A 22,669-nucleotide genomic window follows, 5' to 3' on the forward strand; every position below is an offset into this window, starting at 1 on the left:
GATTATAATGACCACATGACACCATTACCAGTAACAGGCACTCTTAGGGTCAAATCTACCCTGTCTCACCTCTGCCTCAGAAAACTGGCATTCTTAGCCCCATTTCTCAGGTGAGGAAACAGACTCAGAGAACTCAAGCAATTTTCCAAGGCCATAAAGCTGAGGGGCCACAGAGTCAGAACTAGAATCGTGGCGAGGCCCACACTGTGGTTCTGTCTCCTGCCTGCAGGACGGAGGACCCAAGGCCACCCTGGCTGCCTCCACTCTCACCTGATAGGTGACCTTGCCTGCATAGTGCTTGATGGTGAACTCTGGCAGTGGCATCTTGGGCTTAGAGTAGAGTGGGTTGGCGCCATGGTGGTAGTGGCACTTCTGCAGGAATGTGTGGTCTGTGGCCTGCAAGGGAGGGAGGTGGGGGTAGGGGTCAGGGGGCTGGGTACATCTTCCTGGCCCTTCCTGCTCTGCTCCCCAGGGTGCTGGAGAAGAATGGCTCACAGTCAGGAGGCTGACTGAGTCCGGGGAGCAAGGCCCACAACTGTGGCTGAATCCGGGGATTTCCAGTTGCCTATACGCTCTCACTGACATCAAATCCCCAGTTTCAGTCAGAGTATGCAGCCCAAACCCAGGTTGCCTCACTTGGAACTTCCAATCTTAGTCAATCTAGGTGACTATAGATCAGCAGTTCTCAACCCATGGGTCTCAACCTTTTGCAGGGGAGGGGGTGGCGAGTGACCCTTTCACAGGGTTGCCTAAGACAGTTGGAAAATGCAGCTTATTTACATTATGTTCAGTGACAGTAGCAAAATTACAGTGTGACGTAGCAACGAAAATAACTGTATGGTTGAGGGTCAGCACAGCCTGAGGAACTGTATTAAAGAGTCTCAGAATTGGAAAGGTTGCGAACCACTGCTGTAGGTGATGTCCTAACACCACATTTCCCGCCCCAGGCCTGAGCACAGAAGGGTGGCCTCAGGCCTCAGTCCCTGTCCAGCGGTCTGGGATGCCTGCGGTTTACCTGCGGGAAGCAGCACTGATCGTCCAGGATACGCAGGATGCCGTAGGGCTTCAGGGAGATGAGGTTGATGCAGGGCTGGTTGTCAGCAAAGGCGATCTCTCGCCAGTCCATCTGCTCTCGAATGTACTCCTCCTGTGAATAGCATGGGTTCCACCACCTCCGCCCAAGTTAACCTATCTCTGCGTCCTGCCTTCTGTAACATGGAGCTAGAATCCTACCAGGGCAACGCGGACCCTCAGGGCCTCCCTTTCCCTCTTCCTGGGTCAGAAGAGCCCGAGAAAGGTCCCGAGAGAACTCCTCTCTAGACTCGGCAACCCAGGACCTTTTCCTCCATAGCACACGCCTCAGGCATGCTGCTCCTGCTCACTCCTGTCTCTCCATGTTTCCCGACACTTTTTGTGTCTTCAGGAAGGCCCTTGACCAACAAGGCCGGACAAGCGGGAGTGTGGGGCTGCACACCTGTTCCTCCTGGAAGACGATCTTGTTGAACAGGTACTGAAGGTTCTCGTTGGCATAGTTGATGCATAGTTGTTCAAAGCTGTTGAAGCTCAGGTCCTGCCAGGCAGGTGAGAGGTTAGGTCTGCTTCCTCCTTGGTCAGCACCCATCTGTTCCCATCATGGACCCTGTGTACCTTCTCCAGGTCCAAGCCCAGGTTACTCCCTACTTTTCATGGCTGCAAAAAGTTGGACCCTGACCACAGACCCTGTAGGGCCCTCTGCATGCCAGATGGGGCCAATCAAAGAGCCAAAAGCTCAGGGCACTAGGCCTTCTGCCTGGGTTCCAGTCCTGGATCTGCTATTTTCTGGTTGTTTGTAAAATGGGGATTTTGGCAATACCTGCCTTACATGGCTTTTGGGTGGAGTAGCTTTGTAAACAGTGCCTGGGCATAAAACCATGTGTTGTAGGTGTCTGTGTGGCTTTTGCCTTGGAAGTTTTACTCAGCTTTTCCACATCATCCTCACTAAGTATGACAGTCTCCCCCACAGCGACACTGGCTCCCCAGACAAGGTACCCCATGCTCCTGACCTCTACAGATAGTGTTCCTTCACCTAGGGATGTTGCTTTCTTTCAGAAAGTTATCTGTGACCCCTGACTAGCTGAGGCAAGGGCTTAAGGGCTCCCCAGTGCTAGCTACGTGTCAGAGGTGTGGTCACATAAGCCCGTTACACACTATCCCCAACCAGCTCGCCGAGTAGCTTCCTAAGAGCTCTCTTAGCCCTACCTCAAAGCCATAGATGTCCAGGATGGCGATGGACAATGTATCATGTTTTGGAGACACCAGAGCGTTGACCCTGGTGATGAGCCAGCCAAACAGCAGTGCATATAAGACCTTGGCAATGGCATCCCTGGAACAGGGGAGGTGAGTGGGCTCAGGGCAGAGGCACTGGAGGTCTGGGATTCAGACAAGAAGGGGTACAGTCTCACCTGGCATCTACGGCACTCTCCACAGTTAGGGGTGTGAAGATCTTCTCTCGAATTGTCTCCTGAGAAGAACATGACCTTTGAGTGACAGCTGACTGCCAAGTACCTCAGAAAGTTCCTGGAGGGCTGGGGGTGGGTCTAGGAGCATGGGAAAGGCACACTTGCGATTTGGGCTAATTGGTCTCAAGCTCACTGCTGGCCAAAGCAGGCCAAAATGCTTTCTCTGAACCTGGCTGTTCAAGCAGGGAAGGGACTGCTGGTGTAATGGGGAGACAGGCCTAAGAAGACATCAGTCGTGGGATCAGCCTGGAAGAGGAAGGACTGATGGATGCCTTAGAGGAAGTTCTGACCCAGCCAGGTTCGGAGAAGGCTTGCTGGAGGCAAGCATGCCATGTGTGCCCGTGTCCACCCTCCACTTCAGCCACACTGGCAGGACTGAAAGAAGAGAATCAAGGCTGCGAAAAGCCCATGTGGAGGCCTGAAGTGAGGCTCCACCTCTCCAGCTTGACTGAGAGGTGACAGGGAAGCGGGAGAGGGAGCTGAGGCCCCAGAAGAATAGGCCCTTGTCAGGATGCAGGGTCCTCAGACTCACGGTCACTTTGAAGGTAATGGCCTTCTGCAGGCCCTCAGGGGAGACCTGAAGCAGCTCAGCCACAGCCTGGATCTCCCGGGCACTCACCACAGAGGCCACCTCCTGGGCATCAGTCTATGGAAAACACCATGGTAGTGAGCCTGAGCTAAACAGGTCGGGCTGAGTTTAGAGTTCTGATAAAAACAAGCCGGGTGGTGGTGGTGCACACGTTTAATCCCAGCACTTGGGAGGCAGAGGCAAGTGGATCTCTGTGAGTTTGAGGCCAGCCTGGTCTACAAGAGCTAGTTCCAGGACAGGCTCCAAAGCTACAGAGAAGCCCTGCCTTGGAAAAACAAAATAAAACAAGACAGAAAACAGAAACAAGCTAGAATGCCAAAGAAAGTCTGGAAAAAAAAGAGGAGGAAGCTTTCCGAGGTAGGAGAAACAGACTACAGACATTCATACAGCCTGGCGTGGGGGTGTGCCTAGCATGTGTGGGGTTGTAGGTTTCATCCTCAATACCAAAATATGCAAAGCAAAACAGATGGGCCGAAAGTACAGTGTGTACAGATAGACAGTGAACATGAGAAGATCTGGAACTGGGGAGGTGGCTCAGTGGATAAAGCACTTGCTGCATGCATGTGAGGACCTGAGTTCAGATCCCAGCAGTGAATAAAGGCCAGGCATGGTGCTGCTGCTCTGTGACCTCAGCACTGAAGGGACAGATCAATTCCAGGGTTCAGTGACCAGTCACAAGCTACAGGCTCAGTGATATGGGTTTGCGTGGGGGGGGGCACACACGCCTGCAGGTGCACACACACACAAGAGGATGGAAAGATACTCGGCAGTTAAGAGAGCTTGCTGCTCTTCCAGAGGACCTGAGTTCGGCTGCCAGCAGCACATCAAGCAGCTCCCACTGTCTGTAACTGCCTCTGAGAGAGACAATACCCTCTTCTGGCCTCTTTGAGCACTTGCACACACATGGCACACATACACACACACAGACAGACAGTTTAAAAGACAGACCTCTTGGCACCTGCCTACAGTACCAGAACTTGGAAGGCTGAGGCAAGACCTTGTTTCAGACAAAACAAAACAAAAATCCAAACCTAACAACTACAAAATGCTAAAGTCTAGAATCAGACATACCTGGCAATTTTATATACAATAAGTACCTGATTTTCAAATCAGGATAAGGACAATTGCAAAACCATCTGGAAATTAAATAAACTGGATTCCGATCTCATATTTTACTACACTGAATTATTATTTTAAGATTTATTTTTATTTTTTAATTGTGTGTGTGAGGTGTGTGTGTGCATGCACAGGTGTATACATGTTGGTGCAGATACCTACAGAGTCCAGAACAAAGGTATCATATGCCAGGGAGATTAGTGGGAACTGCCTGACGTGGGTGTTGGGTACCAAACTCAGGTCCTTTACAAGAGCAGTAAATGTTCTTAACCACTTGAGCTGTTTTTAAAATGAGCTTTTAAAGCTCATTTTTTAATTCTTTTGAACACAGTTTTTTTTTTTAAGGTTTATTTATTTATTATGTACAAAGCTCCATGCCTGCAGGCTAGAAGAGGGCACCAGATCTCATTACAGATGGTTGTGAGCCACCATGTGGTTGCTGGGAATTGAACTCAGGACCTCCGGAAGAGCAGTCCGTGCTCTTAACCTCTGAGCCCTGGTTTTTTTTTTTTTTTTTTTTTTGGATTTTTCGAGACAGGGTTTCTCCGTAGCTTTTGGTTCCTGTCCTGGAACTAGCTCTTGTAGACCAGGCTAGCCTCGAACTCACGGAGATCCGCCTGCCTCTGCCTCCCAAGTGCTGGGATTAAAGGCGTGCGCCACCACCGCCCGGGCTTGAACACAGTTTTTTTTTTTTTTTTTGTTTTTTTCGAGACAGGGTTTCTCTGTGGCTTTGGAGCCTGTCCTGGAACTAGCTCTGTAAACCAGGCTGGTCTTGAACTCACAGAGATCCGCCTGCCTCTGCCTCCCGAGTGCTAGGATTAAAGGCGTGCGCCACCATTGCCCGGCTTGAACACAGTTTTAAAAAGTTTTTCAGCCCTGTGTGGTGGTGTATGTCCTTAATCTCAGCACTCACGAGGTAGAGGTGGACAGATCTCCAAATTTGAGGCCAGTCTGATCTACAAAGTGAGTTCCAGGACAGCCAGGGCCACACAAAGAAACCCTATCTCGAAGAAATAAAAAACCCGAAACATTTATTTCTCTGCTGTGTTTTTACGTGTGGGTGCACATACTCTGGCATGCACAGAGGTCAGAGGACAACTCAGGGGTAGGTTTCTCCTTCCACAAAGTGAGCCCCAAAGTGCTTTTGCCCATGAAGCCGTCTTGCCATCTTTTTTTTGAGACAGAGTCTGACGAAGCCCCAGCTACCCTCAAGATCAACATGTAGCTTGAGGATGAACTTGAACTTCTGGTCTGCCTTCCTCCCTCCACCTTCCGGTGTGCAGCACCCCCTGGATTTTATGGGAGGACACAGATCAAGTTCAGGACTTCTTGCATCATTCACTGCATCAGTCAAGCTACATCCCCAGCCTAGAGAGAGAAGTCATTCTCGAAATGACCAAAAAAATCTACAAAACCTACAATGTATAAGGAAAGATTGATAAGCTGCCTACAAGTAATTTTAAAATAATCTGCATGGCAATATCCCCGAAGAAAAATACCAAACTTATAATAAACAAAATCATAGCAGGCAGGATACTTGTCAGTCATCTAAAGATAATTATCTGGCTTTTCTAACACATATAGAATTCTCACATATGAGAAAAGAATATGCCACGCAGGGGGAAAAAATTGTGTGCATTGTGTAACTGGAGAGGAAACTCGCAGGCCTGGATGTGGCCCTGCAGGTTGAGCACCTCTTACCTCATGCTTCTCAAAATAGACATTGCCCAGGTGTAAGATGGAGGCCAGGATGCGGAAGATGCTGTCCTGGTCCTCACTGCTGAAGCCGAGCACTTCCATGGCAGCCAGCAGGCGGCGGAAATCATCTGCATCACTTTTACCAGTGATCTCACAGTTCCCACCCTGGTTGGGGGCAGGGGACAGTCAGTGTCCAGTGCTCAAGCTGAGGACCCTTCAGGTCTGGTTTCCAGAGGTTCTGAGGGGACCCAGGACAGCTCCACAGATTGTGTGAGAAGGCAGAGTTTATCCCCCACCTCCCACAGTCGGCATTAATGGAGGATGGACTATCGGCCAGCACCAAGTCAAGCATTCCTCACCCACACCTCTCTAGAGTGGTGCTTTATTGCTCCCATTTCCCAGAAGAGGAAACCGAGTCCCAGAGAAGGGGCTCTCAGTACCATCACCTTGGCTAGTTCTGTTTTAGGCTCTGAAGAAAAGATAGATCAGGTGGGCTCCTCTCTCTACTGAGGCGTAAGGTTCCTGTCCTCACTGCCAGAAGCTGTGGGGTTTTGGGTATCTGGGTAGCCCTTTGTGCATGCTCACCTGGTTCAGATAGTAGTAGGTCTCAGCTTCCTGCAGGCTGAAGGCCTGCCGCAGTTGGGCTGGGAGGCCGGCCAGCAGCTCATAGAAAATATGATAATTTCTCTCATTTTTGGCCTGCAGGGGAGGCAAGAGGCAAGGTGGGCGCATAAAAGAGTGGTTCCCTCAGTCACTCAGCCAGGCTCAGTTGTGCACATAGAAACATGTCCATACACAGGGACCTGCAAGTTGGCTGGCATCTCTGGGGGTGAGATCTGAGAGCATCTTGGTGTGATGGGGTGCTGGCCTTATTTGGCTTGGAGAAACAGCCCACATTTTTCTCTTATGTAAACCAGCCCTGCACACCTGGAGACATGCATCTCCATGACCCAAATGTGTACACACAGGCCTTCAGATGGTTCACTTGGCCCATTTGGCTGAGGTCTTTTTAAGCCCCCATCCCATGGGACACCATAGGGACAGATCTCACAGAATCCATCTACTATCTTGAGACATAGTTCCTTAAAAGGTAATATGTTTCAGGGCTGGAGAGACCACTCTGCGGTTAAGAGAACTGGCTGTTCTTCCAGACATCCTGAGTTCAATTCCCAGCAGCCATATGGCAGCTCACAACCATCTGTAATGAGATCTGGTGCCCTCTTCTGGCCTGCAGTTATACATGCAGTCAGAACACTGCACACATAAGTAAATCTTTTTTTTTTTTTTTAAGGTATTGTGTCTCACAGATAAGAAGTGAAGTATTTAAGGGTGGGGATGTGAAAGAGTACAAGGAAATGCTCAGAATAACGTGGCTTTCTTGAGTAAGGGACATGGCAGCCTGACTCGGAGGAAGCATGACTTGGAGGAGGCAAACCGTTGAGCCACACAGGTACCCTTGTATCTGCAGGCTGCTGTTGGGGTAGAAAGAAGGGAGGTACACACACACACACACAGGCTCAGGTACACACACACAGAGAGAGAGAGAGAGAGAGAGAGAGAGAGAGAGAGAGAGAGAGAGAGAGAACCATAGGATAAGGTAGCGGCTTGGACATGGCAGCAAGACTTGCAGTGTTGGGCCACACATGCATCCTTGTGTTCCTGGGGTGAAGAACAGACTGTTGATCTTTTGGGTAGGAATGAGTCAACTAGGCTGTTGGGGTAGAAGAAGAGAGGGGACAGATCTCAAACACACACACACACACACACACACACACACACACACACCCCTTCATATGTATATACATATTTGCTCATAATCCACTACCCCCAGCCCGAGCTGGGCTCTGGGTGTCAATACCACCCAGGCCTGTGGCCTGCCTACCTGGAACACGATCCTTGACTTCTCCAGCAGGTACTGAGAGGTTATGGCACCAGAGATCACACCCCTAGGGAAGCACAGTCAACTCTTGGGGACTGAGGTGGCCCACTTAGCCTCGGGTGCTACTGTGGGCCACGAAGGGTTCCACAAGGCCTCTGAGCATCTACCATGGTCCTACTCACCCTTCTAGAAAGATTTCCACAAACTTCCCAAAGCGGCTAGAGTTGTCATTCCTGACGGTTTTGGCATTACCAAAGGCCTCCAGGAGAGGTGTTGCCTCCAGGATCTGGACCAGGAAGGAAGGGTTGTGGGAGAGATGGGCACTGGGGTCAGGGTATAACCCAAACATACCAAACAGGGTCCCAGGGAACCGTCCCTTTGGAGGGGTGACCTGAAGCAGTCTCCTTATGGAACCCTAGAGTCTCCTTTCCGCCCCTGGAAGCCCCACCCTCATGCTTGGCTCTACACCCCGTGTTCCCACTGTACACACATACACACAGCCTGTATACCTTTATCTTCATGGGTGTTGGTGAAGCCGGAGCAGAAACAAAATGAGAGACGACAAGAGAGGTTCATTAACAAGACCAGCCACCTCTCCCTCCAGGAGGCCAGGAGGCTCCTTAGTCTGTGGAAACACTGGTGGTCTCTTTTAGGTCCCTGTTGTAAGTCCCGCAAGCCTCCATGACCCTCGGTCAAGGGACTGAAGCATGGCCTCAGGATATGGCATGCAGCCAGTGTGTCTGCAGCAAGGCGCAGGGAAGCCCCATCTTTTTGTCCACACCCCACTCCTGCCATCCTTCTTCCAGGCTCCTCTCTGGCATTCCCTGGCTCTTACCTCTTGGGTTAGACTCAGCGCAGTTACCAAGGTGTTCTTTGGGGCTCATCCCATCCCTGCGGCACCCACCTTACCACAATCCTGCTCTGACCTCCAAGTCCAGCCCTGTCTCATAGCGTCCTGCCTCCCCTCCTTCTATCTGTCCCTCCCACTTCACCAGGCCCCTCCATCCAGACCCATCCCTGCCTCAGGACATCTGCACCCACTGATCCTCGTTCCTGGAAGAACCTTATGCTTCTCCCTCCTCTTTCATGGAGCCTCCCCAGGCTTCTGTTCCTCAAGGTGCTCAGCGCCTCAACAAATATATTTTCCTGGCTACTCTCTGTGTCCCTATAGAAAGTCAGCCCTGTGGGTGAGAAGGTATCTGTCTCCTTGCACACTTGAGTCCCAATCTCTGTACAGGGCTAACGGATGCACAGCAGGCTCTCAAAAATTCTCTCAGTGGATAAAAACAAGGAGTTTAGCGAGTCATGAGCAGAGTCACCCAGGGTGATCATAGCCAATTGTGGCACCCACCTACAAGTACAAACTGTGTGTCAGACATTTTGCCTTGACAATTATTCTGTCTTTTCCCCCCCAGCTCTAGGTATAGAATGTAAGACCTCACACATGCCAGGGAAATGCTTTACCGCTGAGACATACCCACAGCCTTTTATTTGTTTTTCATTTTGAAACAAGACCTCACTATGTAGCCCAGAAAGGTCTTGGGTACATGAGCCAGCTCTCTTAGCCTCCTCAGTACCTGGGACAGTGGGTCTGTACCACCACAGCCTAAGTTTTGTTCATGTAAGTATCTGATACATAGGTGCTAACCTCACTGCTGTCCCTCAGACTCAGAAACTGGGATGTAGAGAGGTACTACACCAAGCCTAGGGTCTCTGCGTGCACAGAGTGGGTCCCTAGAAGTGCCTGGTGAACTTACACAAAGTATGCACAGGGCATTGTCTCTGCTTAAGCCATGTCCTCAGGAGGAAGTTTTGGGGATAGGAAGGGGGCCCAGTTCTCCCAGACATGACACCTGTAACATCAGGGTGCTGGCAATGCTCCTCTGCCCACATCCACACTCAGCCTGGTGCCTGCTGAGCTCCCAATAAGAGCAGCAGAGGGTGGGATTGCCGGTGGCTGCTCAGTAATCAAGTTCAGTAGGACATTGTTCTATACTGTCCCTCAGTTTGGGAGTCCCTTGAAAATTCCAGGGTGTGTGTGGCCCCTTCTCTGCTCCTGGTACCCAGCATAAGACAGGAAATGAAGTTAGAAAACTGGGGGGGGTCTCCTCATGGGCTAGGGTGTATAAACATTTGAGGGAGAAGGGCCCTGCTGTGTGATTGGTTCTGGTGAGGGTACGTGACCAAAGCTATTGAACGAGACAGACTCCTCTGTAACGAAGGAGCTACCACATCATCATCTTGCTGACTGGAGTGTATGGTGGTGGGTCACGGCATGCCCATTGGGTTAAGACCCTGGATTCAGCCATACCTTAAATTGACCCTAGACCTGCCCTGCCCAATGTCCTCATGGTGTGTGCCTGACGGAGAATCTCTCAGACCCAGTATGTCACACATCCATCCTCTTGCCATGGAATGTAAATTTCTGCCCTGTCACCTCGGTCACTTCTGTTCCTAGGCATCAGGTTCTCAATCTGCAAGCGATCACAGACCCCCTTTCAAGAGGGGGGGCATGAGGCTCTCTGAGGGCATTTGGAAGACACCTGGCCTAAGGAGGAACTTGTGGAGCCCACTTCTCTGCCCGCCTACCTCATGGGCTCTCCCAGACACATAGAGGAAACTGAAAACCTCCTAGAGCAGAGAGGGCATGAATCAGCCTCCAAGAGGCCCTGCCAAGATGGCCACTAGTTACAGCATTAGAGCCATTTGCCCGCTGGGAATTCTGAGAGCCCATGGTTCTGGACACTGAGCCCTGGATTCCCATCATCTCTGAGTCGACCCCTGATTGGTACCTCTTCTCAGCTGTTCCTCTACATCAACGCTGTCCGTGGTCACTCTTGGTTTAGCCCTCTTCACACTGACTGGACCCTTCAGCCAAGTCCCTGGCTGGCTTTGCCCTGCACCTAAATGCATCCTTATATACCGAGTGTCACAGTCACGGGCACCTGGACCCTCTGATCCTGACTCCATATGGCCATTCTGATGTCCCATGGGCACTCTAGATCGGCTTGCACCTTTGCACAAGATCTTTCCTTGGCCTCCTCACTCTTCTGAGACTTGCCCTGGGGCCTCATTGTGCTTGTGCTCTCTCTTTCTGCCCTTTCGCCTCCTTTTTTTTTCTCCTCCTCAAAAACTAATACCTACTCTTTCCAGTAGACATAATTTACTTAACAGTTACTTATATTTTCCTCTTCTCTACCTCCTGCCCTGGAACGTAACTCCTGCACAGTTGTAAACATTGTCTTAAGATTTTCTGTTCTTTGTTGAGCCCAGAAGACAGTAAGGCCTCAGGAAACCTTTATTGAGGGAATGAATGATCTTCCAAGACTGGCGCCGGGTTGCAGGATTTAGTGTGCTCATGTCTGCTCAGCAAGCCTGAAGTCTGCTACAGCCTCTGCCTCATGCTATAGCCATACCTGAACCTGTTCAGCATCTGGGTATGAGACTCTGGAGGTCCTGGCCATAACCAGAAAGACACGGTCAGGCTGGAGACACTAGACAGTAAGAATGACTTCCTGCCTATTCCCTGGAGCTTCCCTGGGGAAGATGGAAGACAGAGAAGCCCTGCACTGAGCCACCCCTGCTGGCCGATTTGGAATTCAGTCTCCCTCCGTCAAGGGCACATTCAAGAACCTGGTACTGCTGGGCCGGGGATCCGAAGCAGACGGCAAACAGGGAGCCACGTGATAGCTTGATAATAGTTCTCACCTGCTGCATGACGTCCCGTCTCTGGTTCATGGCAGCCAGGCAGCGCAGAATCAGCTTCGTGGCCTCAGTCTTTCCGGAGCCACTCTCCCCACTGGCCGAACACAGGGCCAGAGCGTCAGCTCTCCTTTGCCTCTCCACGTCCACTTCCACCCATGAGCCACGTGGTGGCCCAGAGGTGCCCTTCCTGTGGCTCATAGTAGGCTCTCATCTCATTATCTAGAAGTCTGGATGTAAACCCACTACCCAAGGTGCCTCGATCTGTCCCCCCTACACACACCTGAGCACAGCTTGGCTCACCTGATGATGACACACTGGTTTTGTTTGGCATCAAGCATTTTGGCGAAGGCGAGATTAGCAATTGCAAAGAGGTGCCTGGTGAGACAGGGCACAAGATACTACTGTCTCCAACAACCAGTTTCCACAGTCCCAAGACTACCGGGGGTTGAGGGATAGGTATCTCTGCTCTGCCAAGCAGCCAGCACTGCCCACCTTTCACCCCCAAGGGAGAGCTATAGTGGTGGCCTCTAGAGAAGACCATGCCCTGCCTGGGGAGAGATTGCACTGAGTTGTGGGTCGCCTACTCCCCACTCATGGCTGGAAGGCATCCAGGGGCTCCCCAGGCTCAGAAATGGCAACCCCTCCGCACCCCACAGATACTTACGGGGGATTCTCTCCTAGGGCACGACCGCTGTACTGCTGCACCTGCTCTGGCCCATAAATCGAGAACATTTGGTATGGGTTCACTGACACCAGAATGCTGCCGATATAGGTCTGTTGGTAAACCGGGACCTTAGCACCATGGTTGCCATGGCCACTTGTGGCTCCCTCTTCCTGCTTTGGGACATATGTTCCAATGGGCCATATATTTGCCTGCCGGGCCTCATCCTATCATCCCTCCAGAGCCCAAGAGGCCCCGTGCTCTAGCAGAGTCTTAGGCTCTACACAGGCTGAAGTTGTGAATGTGAAGTGAACCAGGCTCCGTGGCCTTAGTCAGGCCAAGATGGTATGTGATCTCTGCCCACCTTACTCATTCACGGTCAGGCCCAGGCTGCAGGCAGTTCTGCCCCATGACAAGGTCAACCTCCACTGTCTAGAGCAGAGAAGCAGGGAGCACATGTATCCTGAAGTCAACAAAACCCTTACAGGTATACATGACTCAGAAGTGGCTCCAGGCCTCAGGCCTCAGGCCCTTTGTCCCACAGCTCTGGGGTCTCAGGTTCCCTTCCACCCTTCTGGCCACCTCCAGTCTAGAGTCCAAGCATGTCCTCGGGCTGGCCAGCCCCAGACTTACATAGATGAGGTTTCGTTCAAATCTGGTCTTTAGGTTTGACAGCACAGTGGTCTCTTGGAGGTCTCTGGAAGGACACGAGGTACTGTGAGGGTCCCAGTTCTGGCACAGGCTCCACCACACTTGGCACCGTGTCCTTGTCAGGTATGTTTGAGATTAAGCCCCTTTCTGCCACTGACCAGCTATGAGACTTAGGCAAGATAGTTCATCTTGTTATGCCTCAGTTTCTTCTGTTCAACGGGATGGCAAACATCATACCCACTTGGTGGGACCCTGAGGACACTGAGGCAGAAGGCCCGAGGCTGAATTGTTCTGGTTGGAGAGCTTTAGGTATTGACATTTGCCAGAATTTTCCCAGCAGCTGCCCATACCTATCTTGTGGAAGAGAAACCGAGGCACACGGTGGGGAAATGATATGGCTGCCTAGCTGGCAAACGGTACGGCTGGGATCTGAACCAAGGGCCATCTAACTCACAGAGCTCTGACTTGCACACATTTGACTTTTGTGCTACTTCATGACACTATTTGCAAACGGGGAAACCGAGGCTCTGGAGGTGTCCGTAGGGGTAGACAGCCCAGCAGTGAGGCAGAGAGCTAGGAATCCGACTAGGACTCCTCCCTCACCCCAGCCACTTACTCCAGCTGTGTCATGTCCTCCACGCCATCTTCCCTGTGCTGCTCACGGGACCGCACAGAAGGCAGGTTGCGTATGGAGTGCATCTATGAGAGACAAGGACAAGCTGGAGGCCCGGGCGGAGCCTGGCTTGGATATACCGCGCACCTGCTCCCATGGTCTGAGAGGAACTCAGGCTGAGATCCTGGGGGTCTTCCAGACTCTTTGTCTCGGAGTGCAGTACAACCCTTACACACAGGGACGTGAGTCTGTGTGTAAAGTATTTGGGGGGCATGCCTGTGCGGCACGGGTGTCCTGCTCAGGGAGTGACCACACACAGATACAAGTGTCTGTCCCCTGCCCACCTCTGTCCTCTCAGTGCCCCTACCCTGCTCCCCACAGATCCCCTGCGTTGGCTTGCGTGACAGCTTGATGTCATAACACGAGGCCTCGGGAAAGACAAAGATGGAGGTTGTTCCAGGATGGAACCGTCTCCTGCCCAGGGTAAGTGTGTAAATACTGTATGTGGACCTTCTGGAGTGGCGCTGCAGTTCTTGCAGCTCCCGTGCATGTCTGCGGTCTTTCAGCACGCTGTGGCTATGCACAGGCCCACGTGTTTGATTGAGGCACACTCTCATAGAGGCATTCTCAACTTCCACTTGGAATGCACCTGTGGGCAGCAGCTAGGGTCCTCGACCTTGAGGATCTTGAGAGTGGGGGTCCTGATGTCAGCTTGGGGCTGAAGGATCTCCACAGTGCCCATCCATATGTACACATGTATGCACACACTCAAAGAGTGGGCTGAGAGCCCACATCTCCACGGATGCCATGTCTGCTCAGACTTGACACACACCACCTCTCCTTGCTTGTCCCTGGTATTCACTCATCCACATTCAGGCACGTGGACCTGCAAGGTTCTGTGTCACTGCGAGTATCCACATATGCAACCTTGACCCTTTCCCATCCCAGCTGCACCCTCCCTAGGCAAGGAAAGCGGATACAGGAGGGCCTGCATGCTGCTGGCCCTCACTCTGCTGTTAAGTAGGGCGCTACAAGTATCAACCCTCCAGCCCTGGCCTCCAGCCCACCCATCTGCTCACGTGCTTGCCAGCGGCCACAGACCCTGAATAATTCAGCCACTCACGTATTCCAGAGTGAGGAGGGCCCAGGCATCCTTGCCCCTCACCCCTGGGCACCCTGTGCCCCGCTCCCGCAATGCTGCAGCCCACACAGCACGGGGCACCCGTCGTCGGGGCCAGGGTCCCCCTAGCAGCCAGGCTGCCCCGGTGGTCATGGCTAGGCCAGCTTGCTGCCTGCCTGTGGGCACGTCTGCAGAGGTGAAGAAGTACCGCCTATCACTTCTTGCCCCACCCTTCCTGGGTGTCCCCAGGGAGGCTTGAGTGATCACCTACCTCCTCCAAGGGCCACCTAGCATCCAGATCATCTTCCACCATGTATGTGGCAGCCAGTCATGAACTAGGGCTCCCTGGGACAGGCTGCCTGCCTATACCCCACAGACTCCTGGCTTCTGGGACACCGTTTCCCTATCTGCAATGGGACAGTCAGAAAGTAGGATCCTGTACCTCTACCCTCATCTAGTCCTTTCACCCAGGACCTGCCTATGCTGGGCACTCCTTTGTCCAACCCCCAGATGCCCTGCAAAGTCCAGGCAGTTCTCCCCACCTTCAGAAGGGAGACACAGGTCCAGTCACTTGCCAGCGCTGCCCACAACTCCTCAGGCTACCTCCTGTCCTGGTTCCTAGCCAGAACTCTCAATCCCACCCTCACTGACTTGTGCCTCCATACCTTGTTCTGCCAGCTTTGGGGGCCAGCCTTTTTCCAGGGGCCACTGGGGGACAGGAAGTCACCTCTATGGCCCAGAAGGTGGGATTGAAAAGAGTGGGTCTGAACTTGTGGCCAGGGATAGCGAGCATCTGTTGGTGACCAGAGGCGGGACCAGCGTAGACTACAGGCTTTGGGTGCTGGGCCATGCTCTGGGTCTTGGTCTGGTTGCTCTGGAGGCTGCAGGGGAGCAGACCCTTTTCGCTGGAAGGAGTTCAGCCCTCGCACTTGAGGCATGACGATGGCGAACCGCCCAGGCTCAGCCTGGGGCTTCTCACCTGCCTTGAGCAAGGGCCCTGGGGCTCTGGTGGGGGCCAAGGGAGCAGGGGTTCTGGACAGCGTCTTCCAGCGGCGCCATAATGGCCACGTAGCCCTTGCCTGCTTATCTGTGACCAGTGGGTATGAGTGGCTAAGGCGTAAATCCTTCCTCTCTGAGCAAACATTTTTGATGGGAGGTGTTGGGTTCAGGGTCTCAGGCTCAGCTGGTGGCTGAGGATCCCCTGGGGTGACGGTTTCTTCAGGATCCTCTAAGATTGGGCTGGCTGACTCCGTGAGCTGCCCAGGCCCAGGATCACGGTGTTGGCCCAGGAAGATACCAGTTAAATTGGAGGCTTGGTTCTCAGGCCGTGGTTCACATGCAGGGCTCATGTGCTCATGCAAGGTTTCCGGCATGGGAGAAGCCCTGGAGAAGCCTCTAAGACTGCCTACACTTTCTGGCCATGGAGAAGGTGGGCGCTGTGTAGAAGGCATGTCTACATCCCAGCTGGGGGCCAACGGGGGCACTGTCCAGGGTGTCTCTGAGTCCTCTGGTTCATGCTGGTTCTCTTGGTGCTCCAAAGATCCGGTGGCCCAGGGTACAGCACTGGGTGGCGGGTGGTAAGGTCTGTGTACCCATGGCTTCACAGCTCGGGTAGGTGGCTCACTGAGGCGCCGCCAGGTCCGCGGAAGGCGTGACGGCAGGTTGAGGGATCGGTGCCGGGGGCCGTGGTTCATGAGTGGGGGAGGTGAGGGTGGTCGGGGAGAACCTAGGACTGGTGAGCGGGGTGGGCGTAGGCGCCCAGAAGCTCGGTGCAGTGAGAAGTTCTCCCGAAGTGACTGTGGCCTTCGTGGAGGGGGTGGGAAGGGTGGCCGGAAAGGGCCCCTTCGGAGGGATAACTGAGGAGACAAGGGCCCCAAAGGTGAGTGGTAGCCCTGGCCTGGCAGGCTCCTCAAAGAGGGTTGGGGTGAGGGCAAATTGGGCCTTCTCCTTGACCCTATAAGGGAAGACCTGGGGAAGCCAAAAGCTGCCCCTCGACTGCGGGAAGCTCGGAAAGTGGGCCGGGGTACAGGAAAGGCCAGAAGGTCAGGGGCACCCTCTGGACTTAAAGGAGGGGGCTCAGCAAAGCCCCACCAGTTTGCCTGGGGTGTAAAGGGCACATGAGCTGGGGCAGCCCAGGGTGGTGGATGCTGGCGGAGGGAGCCATAGGGTGAGCTGTAGGGTGAAGCTAGTCTTGAAGGCCTAGACAGGGTTGGAGAGAAGGGAGGAGCAGGTGATGGACCAGGGCTTGGAGATGGCCCAGGCACTGGAGGGGAGATGAAGGCACTCCAGTGGGTGAGGTTCCGTGGTGTGGGCCTGGGTGAGGATGGGCCGTGGGAGTTGTTGTTGTTTCGAGCTTGTGGCTGACTCCGTCTCAGCACAATGGGTGTGCTGGGCCGATCAGGGTCCATGCCTGCCAGCTTGTAGCCGAAGCGTTTGTAGGCTGCCTCTCTGACTGCGGGCCGCCCCCCTCGGGCCTTCTGGCTGCCCCTGAGCCGTGGGATGGGCTTCTTTTCTGACAGTGTCTTTTTGAGGAATCGTGCCAGTGAGGTGGCTGGGCGTGGTGCTGGATGGCCAAACTCAGGGGCAAAGCCTAGGCCTTGGCGGGCACGGAAGGCTGAGAGGGCACGCTGCAGGTTTCGCTGGCGGGGCGTGAGGAAGCTCCAGTAAGGATGGGTGTAGGGCATCGTGGGCACTGGAGGCATCTCCTCCTCTTCTTCCTCCCCCTCTGCATCCCCTAAAGGCAAAGGGATGTCTAGAGAGGGTGGCAGGGGCACCTCTAGCTTCTCCTTCCCAAACAGCTTCACTTGAGGGCGGGGGAAGAGGCGGAACTTCCGGATGAGGGACAGCTTGGATCTGGCTGGCTTATCCATTCCTTGCTGCTCAAAGAAGGCAGAGCTGGGAAGGCGGAAGGAGGTGCTCTGCCGTTCTCCACCCACTTCTTCAGGCTCCTCCAGCTCTGCAATGTCATCCATAGGGTGGGCATATGGGTTGTGGGGCGACAATATGGGTGGTGGCACCCAGGGGTACATAAGAGTTGGCTCTTCTGGATATACATAGGGCGCCCCAGGGGGGTAGATGGCCTCAGCCCCACCACCATAGACGCCTTCAGCATAGGGAACCCCATAGGGATCAAAGTAGGGTATGTCATAAGGCATGTCATATGGAAAGTCATAGGGTGGATATATCATGTTGGGAGGCGCATAGGGATCCAGGTAGTAGCTGTACGGGTAACCGCCATCTTCAAAGCTGTCATGGTAGCTGTAAGGAGATGAATACCCTGATGGGGGTGCATATGGGGGCTCAAAATCATCATAGCCATAGCCATATCCATAGCTGGGGTAGAGGGTGTCACCATGGTAGTCTGGATGATAGTAGTTGTACTGATCTACTGGTGGGTACCCGTAGTCGTCATAGGGTGGCCAGGCTGGGCTATATGCACCGAATCCAGACAAATAGGGCTCCTGTTCCTCGTAGTGGTGTAGCGACCGCTGGTCGTAGTAATCGTCGCCCTCACGGTGGTAGTCATAATATTCACCCAGGTCCTGGAAGCCCTCGAGCCCATACAATGACTTGCGGGAGCCTGCATGCCGGAATGGGGCTTCGTCCTCAAAGGGCAGGAAGCCCACAGGCTCCCCGGAGGAGTAGATGCTGTGGCTGCGGGGGAACCTGCGGAGCCGGCCTCCATGCCGCAGGATCTCAGCACCGGACGGGAAGGGCAGCTTACGCGAGCCCACTCGAGAGCTTGAGCGCTGGAGCCAGGCATCCAGTGTGGCCTGCTCACTGCCTGACTCCTCCGCCTTCTTGAGGAGGAACTTTTTGGTCAGCCAATTAATAGCTGTGGACGCCTTGCTGAGTGACTGAGCACGAGGCTTCAGACGGCCATAGCCGCGCCGTCCGGGGAAGCGGATCACCATGAACGAGGGCTTCTTTCCCTTCATCGCCCGCTTCTTCTTGCCCACACGCATCTGTGTCATGAGCTTGGATGTGGACTTGAGTACAGTACGGGCCTTCTTCTTGCGTTTGGTCTTCTGCGGGCCAGTGTGGAGGCCCCAGAAGAAGGCCGATGCACTCCGGAACTGACCCTTTTTGGAGATCTTGGGTGTGCGGTCTCGGAAGCCCATGAACAGCCGAGATGTGCCCTTCAGGCTCCGTTTGGGTTTCTCTGGCTCTGGGGCCTTCTTGCCCTTCTTTCCTTTCTTAGCTTTCTTCTCTTCATCTTCCTCTTTCGCCATGATGGTTGTTGTGTCTGATGGGCTTGGGGTAGGTGTCACAAATTCAGGAACTTGGAGGCACTGCTTGGAGACCAGCTAGGTCTTCTTGCTTGCGACTGGACCTGAGTCTCCCCAGCATCTGAGCAGCTGGGACTGGCTGGGTGGCACGGAGAGGGAGGATCCATAATTCATCCTCTAGACTAGCCTTGGGTTTCACCTTTGAGAGGAGGTGGAAAGTGCCTGGGTGTTGTTTTCTAGACTGGGAGGCCTGTGCTGGGGCCTGGCTTTACAGTCACCATGACAACAACTTGCTGACTCTGTCCAAGCCCTCGTGTGTCCTAGCTGGCTAAGCTCCAAAGAGAATGGCTGTTTAACAGAGGGGGACATTATTTGCCCTAGAGCCCCTGCATGGGCTCAAAGTGGAGAGAGGTCTCCTGAGGCCAGGATAGGATACTCACAACCCACCACATCACCTTGGAGGGGAACTGGAAGTGAGAGGCAGGTGTCCAGGGATGTGGCCTGTGTAACGGGAGCTGGCCAACTCCGGGGAGCTGAATAATGCATGGGGGGGGGGGTAGGGCCTTGCCGCAGCCTTGTAAAGATGGGGGAGCATTTCTGCAGGTCATGGGGAGGGGCAGGGCACTGAGGAACAAACATGAAGCATGGCCCAGCTCTACAACACTGCCATTGACTATGTAGCCTCGGGAAAGCCCCTTGCCCTCTCTGGTGTGACTTCCTTTTCTGTAGAATGTGAGTGACAGGTTATGCCCTGCTTCTGTCACCAGGAAGAAGTAAAGACCTAACGGTACTGCTGGGTGGTTTAAGAGGCAGGAGGTGCCTCTTGGTGGTTCCTTATAACTGAGATCCATGCTATCGGTGATGTGGATCAAGAGGCTCATTCCTGCCCTGGATCTGATCCACAAGAATTCACAAAGTCTGGAGGACGAAGAAGGAGGGGATGAGGAGGACATGGAGGGTGAATGTCAGGTAGCTAGTTAGACTCAGGAGGCTTGGGGACCGTAAGAATGGAATCCCCCCCCTCCCCCACACACACCAGTTTTGAACCCTATGTCCTATTTCCCTGAGTCATTTTTAGGAGGTTCACTATCACGATTGTCCTTATTAGAACTTAAAACGCTATGTAAATGGAGGGGGAGGCGTCACAACTCCCCTTCTTAGGAGTTAAAGCACCATATGAAAGAGAGACAGGTACGATAGTCAGCCTTTGTTGAGGCCCATTGAGGGAAAGCTATTTCTCCCTGATAAAATATGACTAGTGCCGGGCGGTGGTGGCGCACGCCTTTAATCCCAGCACTTGGGAGGCAGAGGCAGGCGGATCTCTGTGAGTTCGAGACCAGCCTGGTCTACAAGAGCTAGTTCCAGGACAGGCTCCAAAACCACAGAGAAACCCTGTCTCGAAAAACAAAAAAAAAAATATGACTAGTGCCGGGCATGGTGGTAGGTCATGTATGTAATTCTGGCTATCCTGGAACTCTCTATGTAGACCAGACTGGCCTTGAACTCACTGCAATCCTCCTGCCTCTGGCTGCTGAGTGCTGGGATGTTTTACTTACTTTTGAGACAAACTTTCTAGCCTAGACTTTGAATTCCCTATGTAGCCCTGAACTTCTGATTCTTTTGCATCCACTTCCAACTGAGTTACATTTCCAGTGCCTAGATTTAAAATATTTATGACTTAATTTTTTTGAGGCAAGGCCTCTCTATGTAGACAAGGGTAGCCTCAAACACAAAGATCCACCCACCTCTGCCTCCTGAATGCTCGGATTAAAGGTGTGTGCCAGCATGCCCTGTCCAAAATTTTAATTCTTTTTTAAAAAATTGACTGTTAGGGAGTTGGAGAAATGGCTCAGAAGTTAAGAGCATTTGTTACTCTTGCAGAGGACCTCAGGTTCTCAGCACCCACAAGGTCACTCAATCATCTTTAGCTGCAGTTTCAGGGGATCCAACCCCTCTCCTAACCACAGTGGGCACCAGTGACTCACATGGTATACACATACATGCAGGCAAAATAGCCACACACATAAAATAAAATAGCATTATTTATGATCAAAAGAGCTATATCTGTGGCCTGGGTACAGTCTGGTTCCTTGAGTGACTGTCGTGTGTAAAGTCCTGAGCTATGGCCCTGTCACTGCATAGAATCGGGGATGGTACATGGGTAGTCTCAGTGAGATGTGGCAGGAGGGGAAACCTAGCATATTAAAGAAACCAAGGTTCAGCTCATCAGGGGAACTGAGTTCTTTTTTTAAAAAAAATATTTATTTATTTATTTATTTATTTATTTATTTATTTATTATGTATACAATATTCTGTCTGTGTGTATGCTTGCTGGCCAGAAGAGGGCACTGGAACCCATTACAGATGGTTGTAAGGTGCCATGTGGTTGCTGGGAATTGAACTCAGGACCTTTGGCAATGCTCTTAACCTCTGAGCCATCTCTCCAGCCCCCGAACTGAGTTCTTTGTACACGTGTCGGGCAACTCACAACGACTTGTAACTCAAGTTCTAGGGAGCCGGATGTCCAATCCTGACCCCTTTAGACACATGCATGCTCACACACAGACACATAAAGAAAAATTAAATTTTATTTTGAGTCAGAGTCTCACTGTGTAGTCCCGGTTAGCCTGAACCTCATGTAGACCAGGCTGGCCTTGAACTACAGTAATCCACCTGCCTCTGCAACAGCAACAGAAAATAAACCTTAGCAACAATAACAAACCAGGCTGAAAATTCCTTACTGTCAAGATTGCACACGCACGGAAGCAGTCATGCACCATACAGAGGCCTTAGGGGCAGCATGCCATCGGGTTTTAACCTTCCTGGTCCTGGCCCACTTCCTCTCTTGGGAGTGCTTTCTTTCCTATTAAACTATCTTTTCACCCATTATTATCCATGTGTCCCAATCCAATTTGTTAATTTTTTATATGTCTGTGTGATGTGGTGGGGTAGGGAATGGGGGCTGAAGAGATGGTGGTTAAGGACTTACTACTGCCCTATCAGAGCATGGCAACTCAGATCCCAGAATACACATCAGGCAGCTCACAAACACCATGACTCCAGCTGCAAGGAAGCCAATGCTCCTCCCTCCTTTCTGGTCTTCATGGGCTCCCCCTGACTATGAGATAAAGTTTAAAAATTGTTGGGTGTTGTGTGAATGCCTTTAGTCTCACCACTTGGGAGGTAGAGGCAGCAGGATCTCTGTGAGTTTGAGGCCAGGATGGTCTACAGAGAGAGTCCCAGAACAGCCAGGGGTTCAGACCCTGTCTCAAAATAAATTGTGTATGCGCGGACACGTCATAACATGTGTGTGGAAGTTGAGAGTAGTGGAGCCGATTCCCTCCTTCCACGTTTATGTGGGTTCCGGGTCATTGGGCTTGGGTGGGAAGGACTTCTACTTGCTGGGCCATTTTGATGGCTGCTCTCTCTGTCATGTTTCTCATCCCAGGACACAAGAGCCTGGACTATCAGTGGATGCCCACTGGGCCCTGGCACTCACCTATGGCCGTTGGTGAGGCACCAGCCAGAAGGTAAGATTTATCTTTCTTTCCACCTCCCTTCTTTTTTCCCTCGCATGGTTTTTCTTTCTGATATAGGGTCTCATGTAGCCCAGGCTGGTCTCAAATTATATAACCGAGGATGACTGAACTTCTGATCCTCTTCTACCTCTCAGGCGATAGGAGTACAGGCAAATGTGGCCCCGCACCCAGCTCTTGTGCGGTGCTGGGGATTGAACTTGACTTCAGTGGAGTCATGTCCCCCACCCAAGGCTTATGATTTTAGCTCTACTTTTAAAGATTTACTTATTGGGGACCGGAAAGATGGCTCAGAGGTTAAGAGCATTGCCTGCTCTTCCAAAGGTCCTGAGTTCAATTCCCAGCAACCACATGGTGGCTCACAACCATCTGTA

The 22,669-nt window shown here is 52.6% G+C and overlaps 1 protein-coding gene across 1 annotated transcript in view; it reads right to left on the minus strand.

The window, feature by feature from the left end:
- Positions 1–18,762, minus strand: part of Myo15a (myosin XVA) — a 54,325-nt gene extending 35,563 nt beyond the window's left edge. The window contains 17 exon segments of the mRNA XM_005349942.2: positions 271–396; positions 1,016–1,147; positions 1,475–1,570; positions 2,239–2,362; positions 2,442–2,500; positions 3,031–3,144; positions 5,905–6,066; positions 6,487–6,600; positions 7,784–7,847; positions 7,963–8,066; positions 8,290–8,295; positions 11,489–11,579; positions 11,786–11,860; positions 12,150–12,259; positions 12,780–12,843; positions 13,414–13,496; positions 15,196–18,762. Coding sequence (XP_005349999.1) covers positions 271–396; positions 1,016–1,147; positions 1,475–1,570; positions 2,239–2,362; positions 2,442–2,500; positions 3,031–3,144; positions 5,905–6,066; positions 6,487–6,600; positions 7,784–7,847; positions 7,963–8,066; positions 8,290–8,295; positions 11,489–11,579; positions 11,786–11,860; positions 12,150–12,259; positions 12,780–12,843; positions 13,414–13,496; positions 15,196–18,762 — 5,091 coding nt within the window.
- Between the last annotated feature and the right edge of the window lie 3,907 nt (positions 18,763–22,669).

The sequence above is a fragment of the Microtus ochrogaster genome, chromosome 7 (genome assembly GCF_000317375.1).
Source record: "Microtus ochrogaster isolate Prairie Vole_2 chromosome 7, MicOch1.0, whole genome shotgun sequence".
Lineage (NCBI taxonomy): Eukaryota > Metazoa > Chordata > Mammalia > Rodentia > Cricetidae > Microtus > Microtus ochrogaster.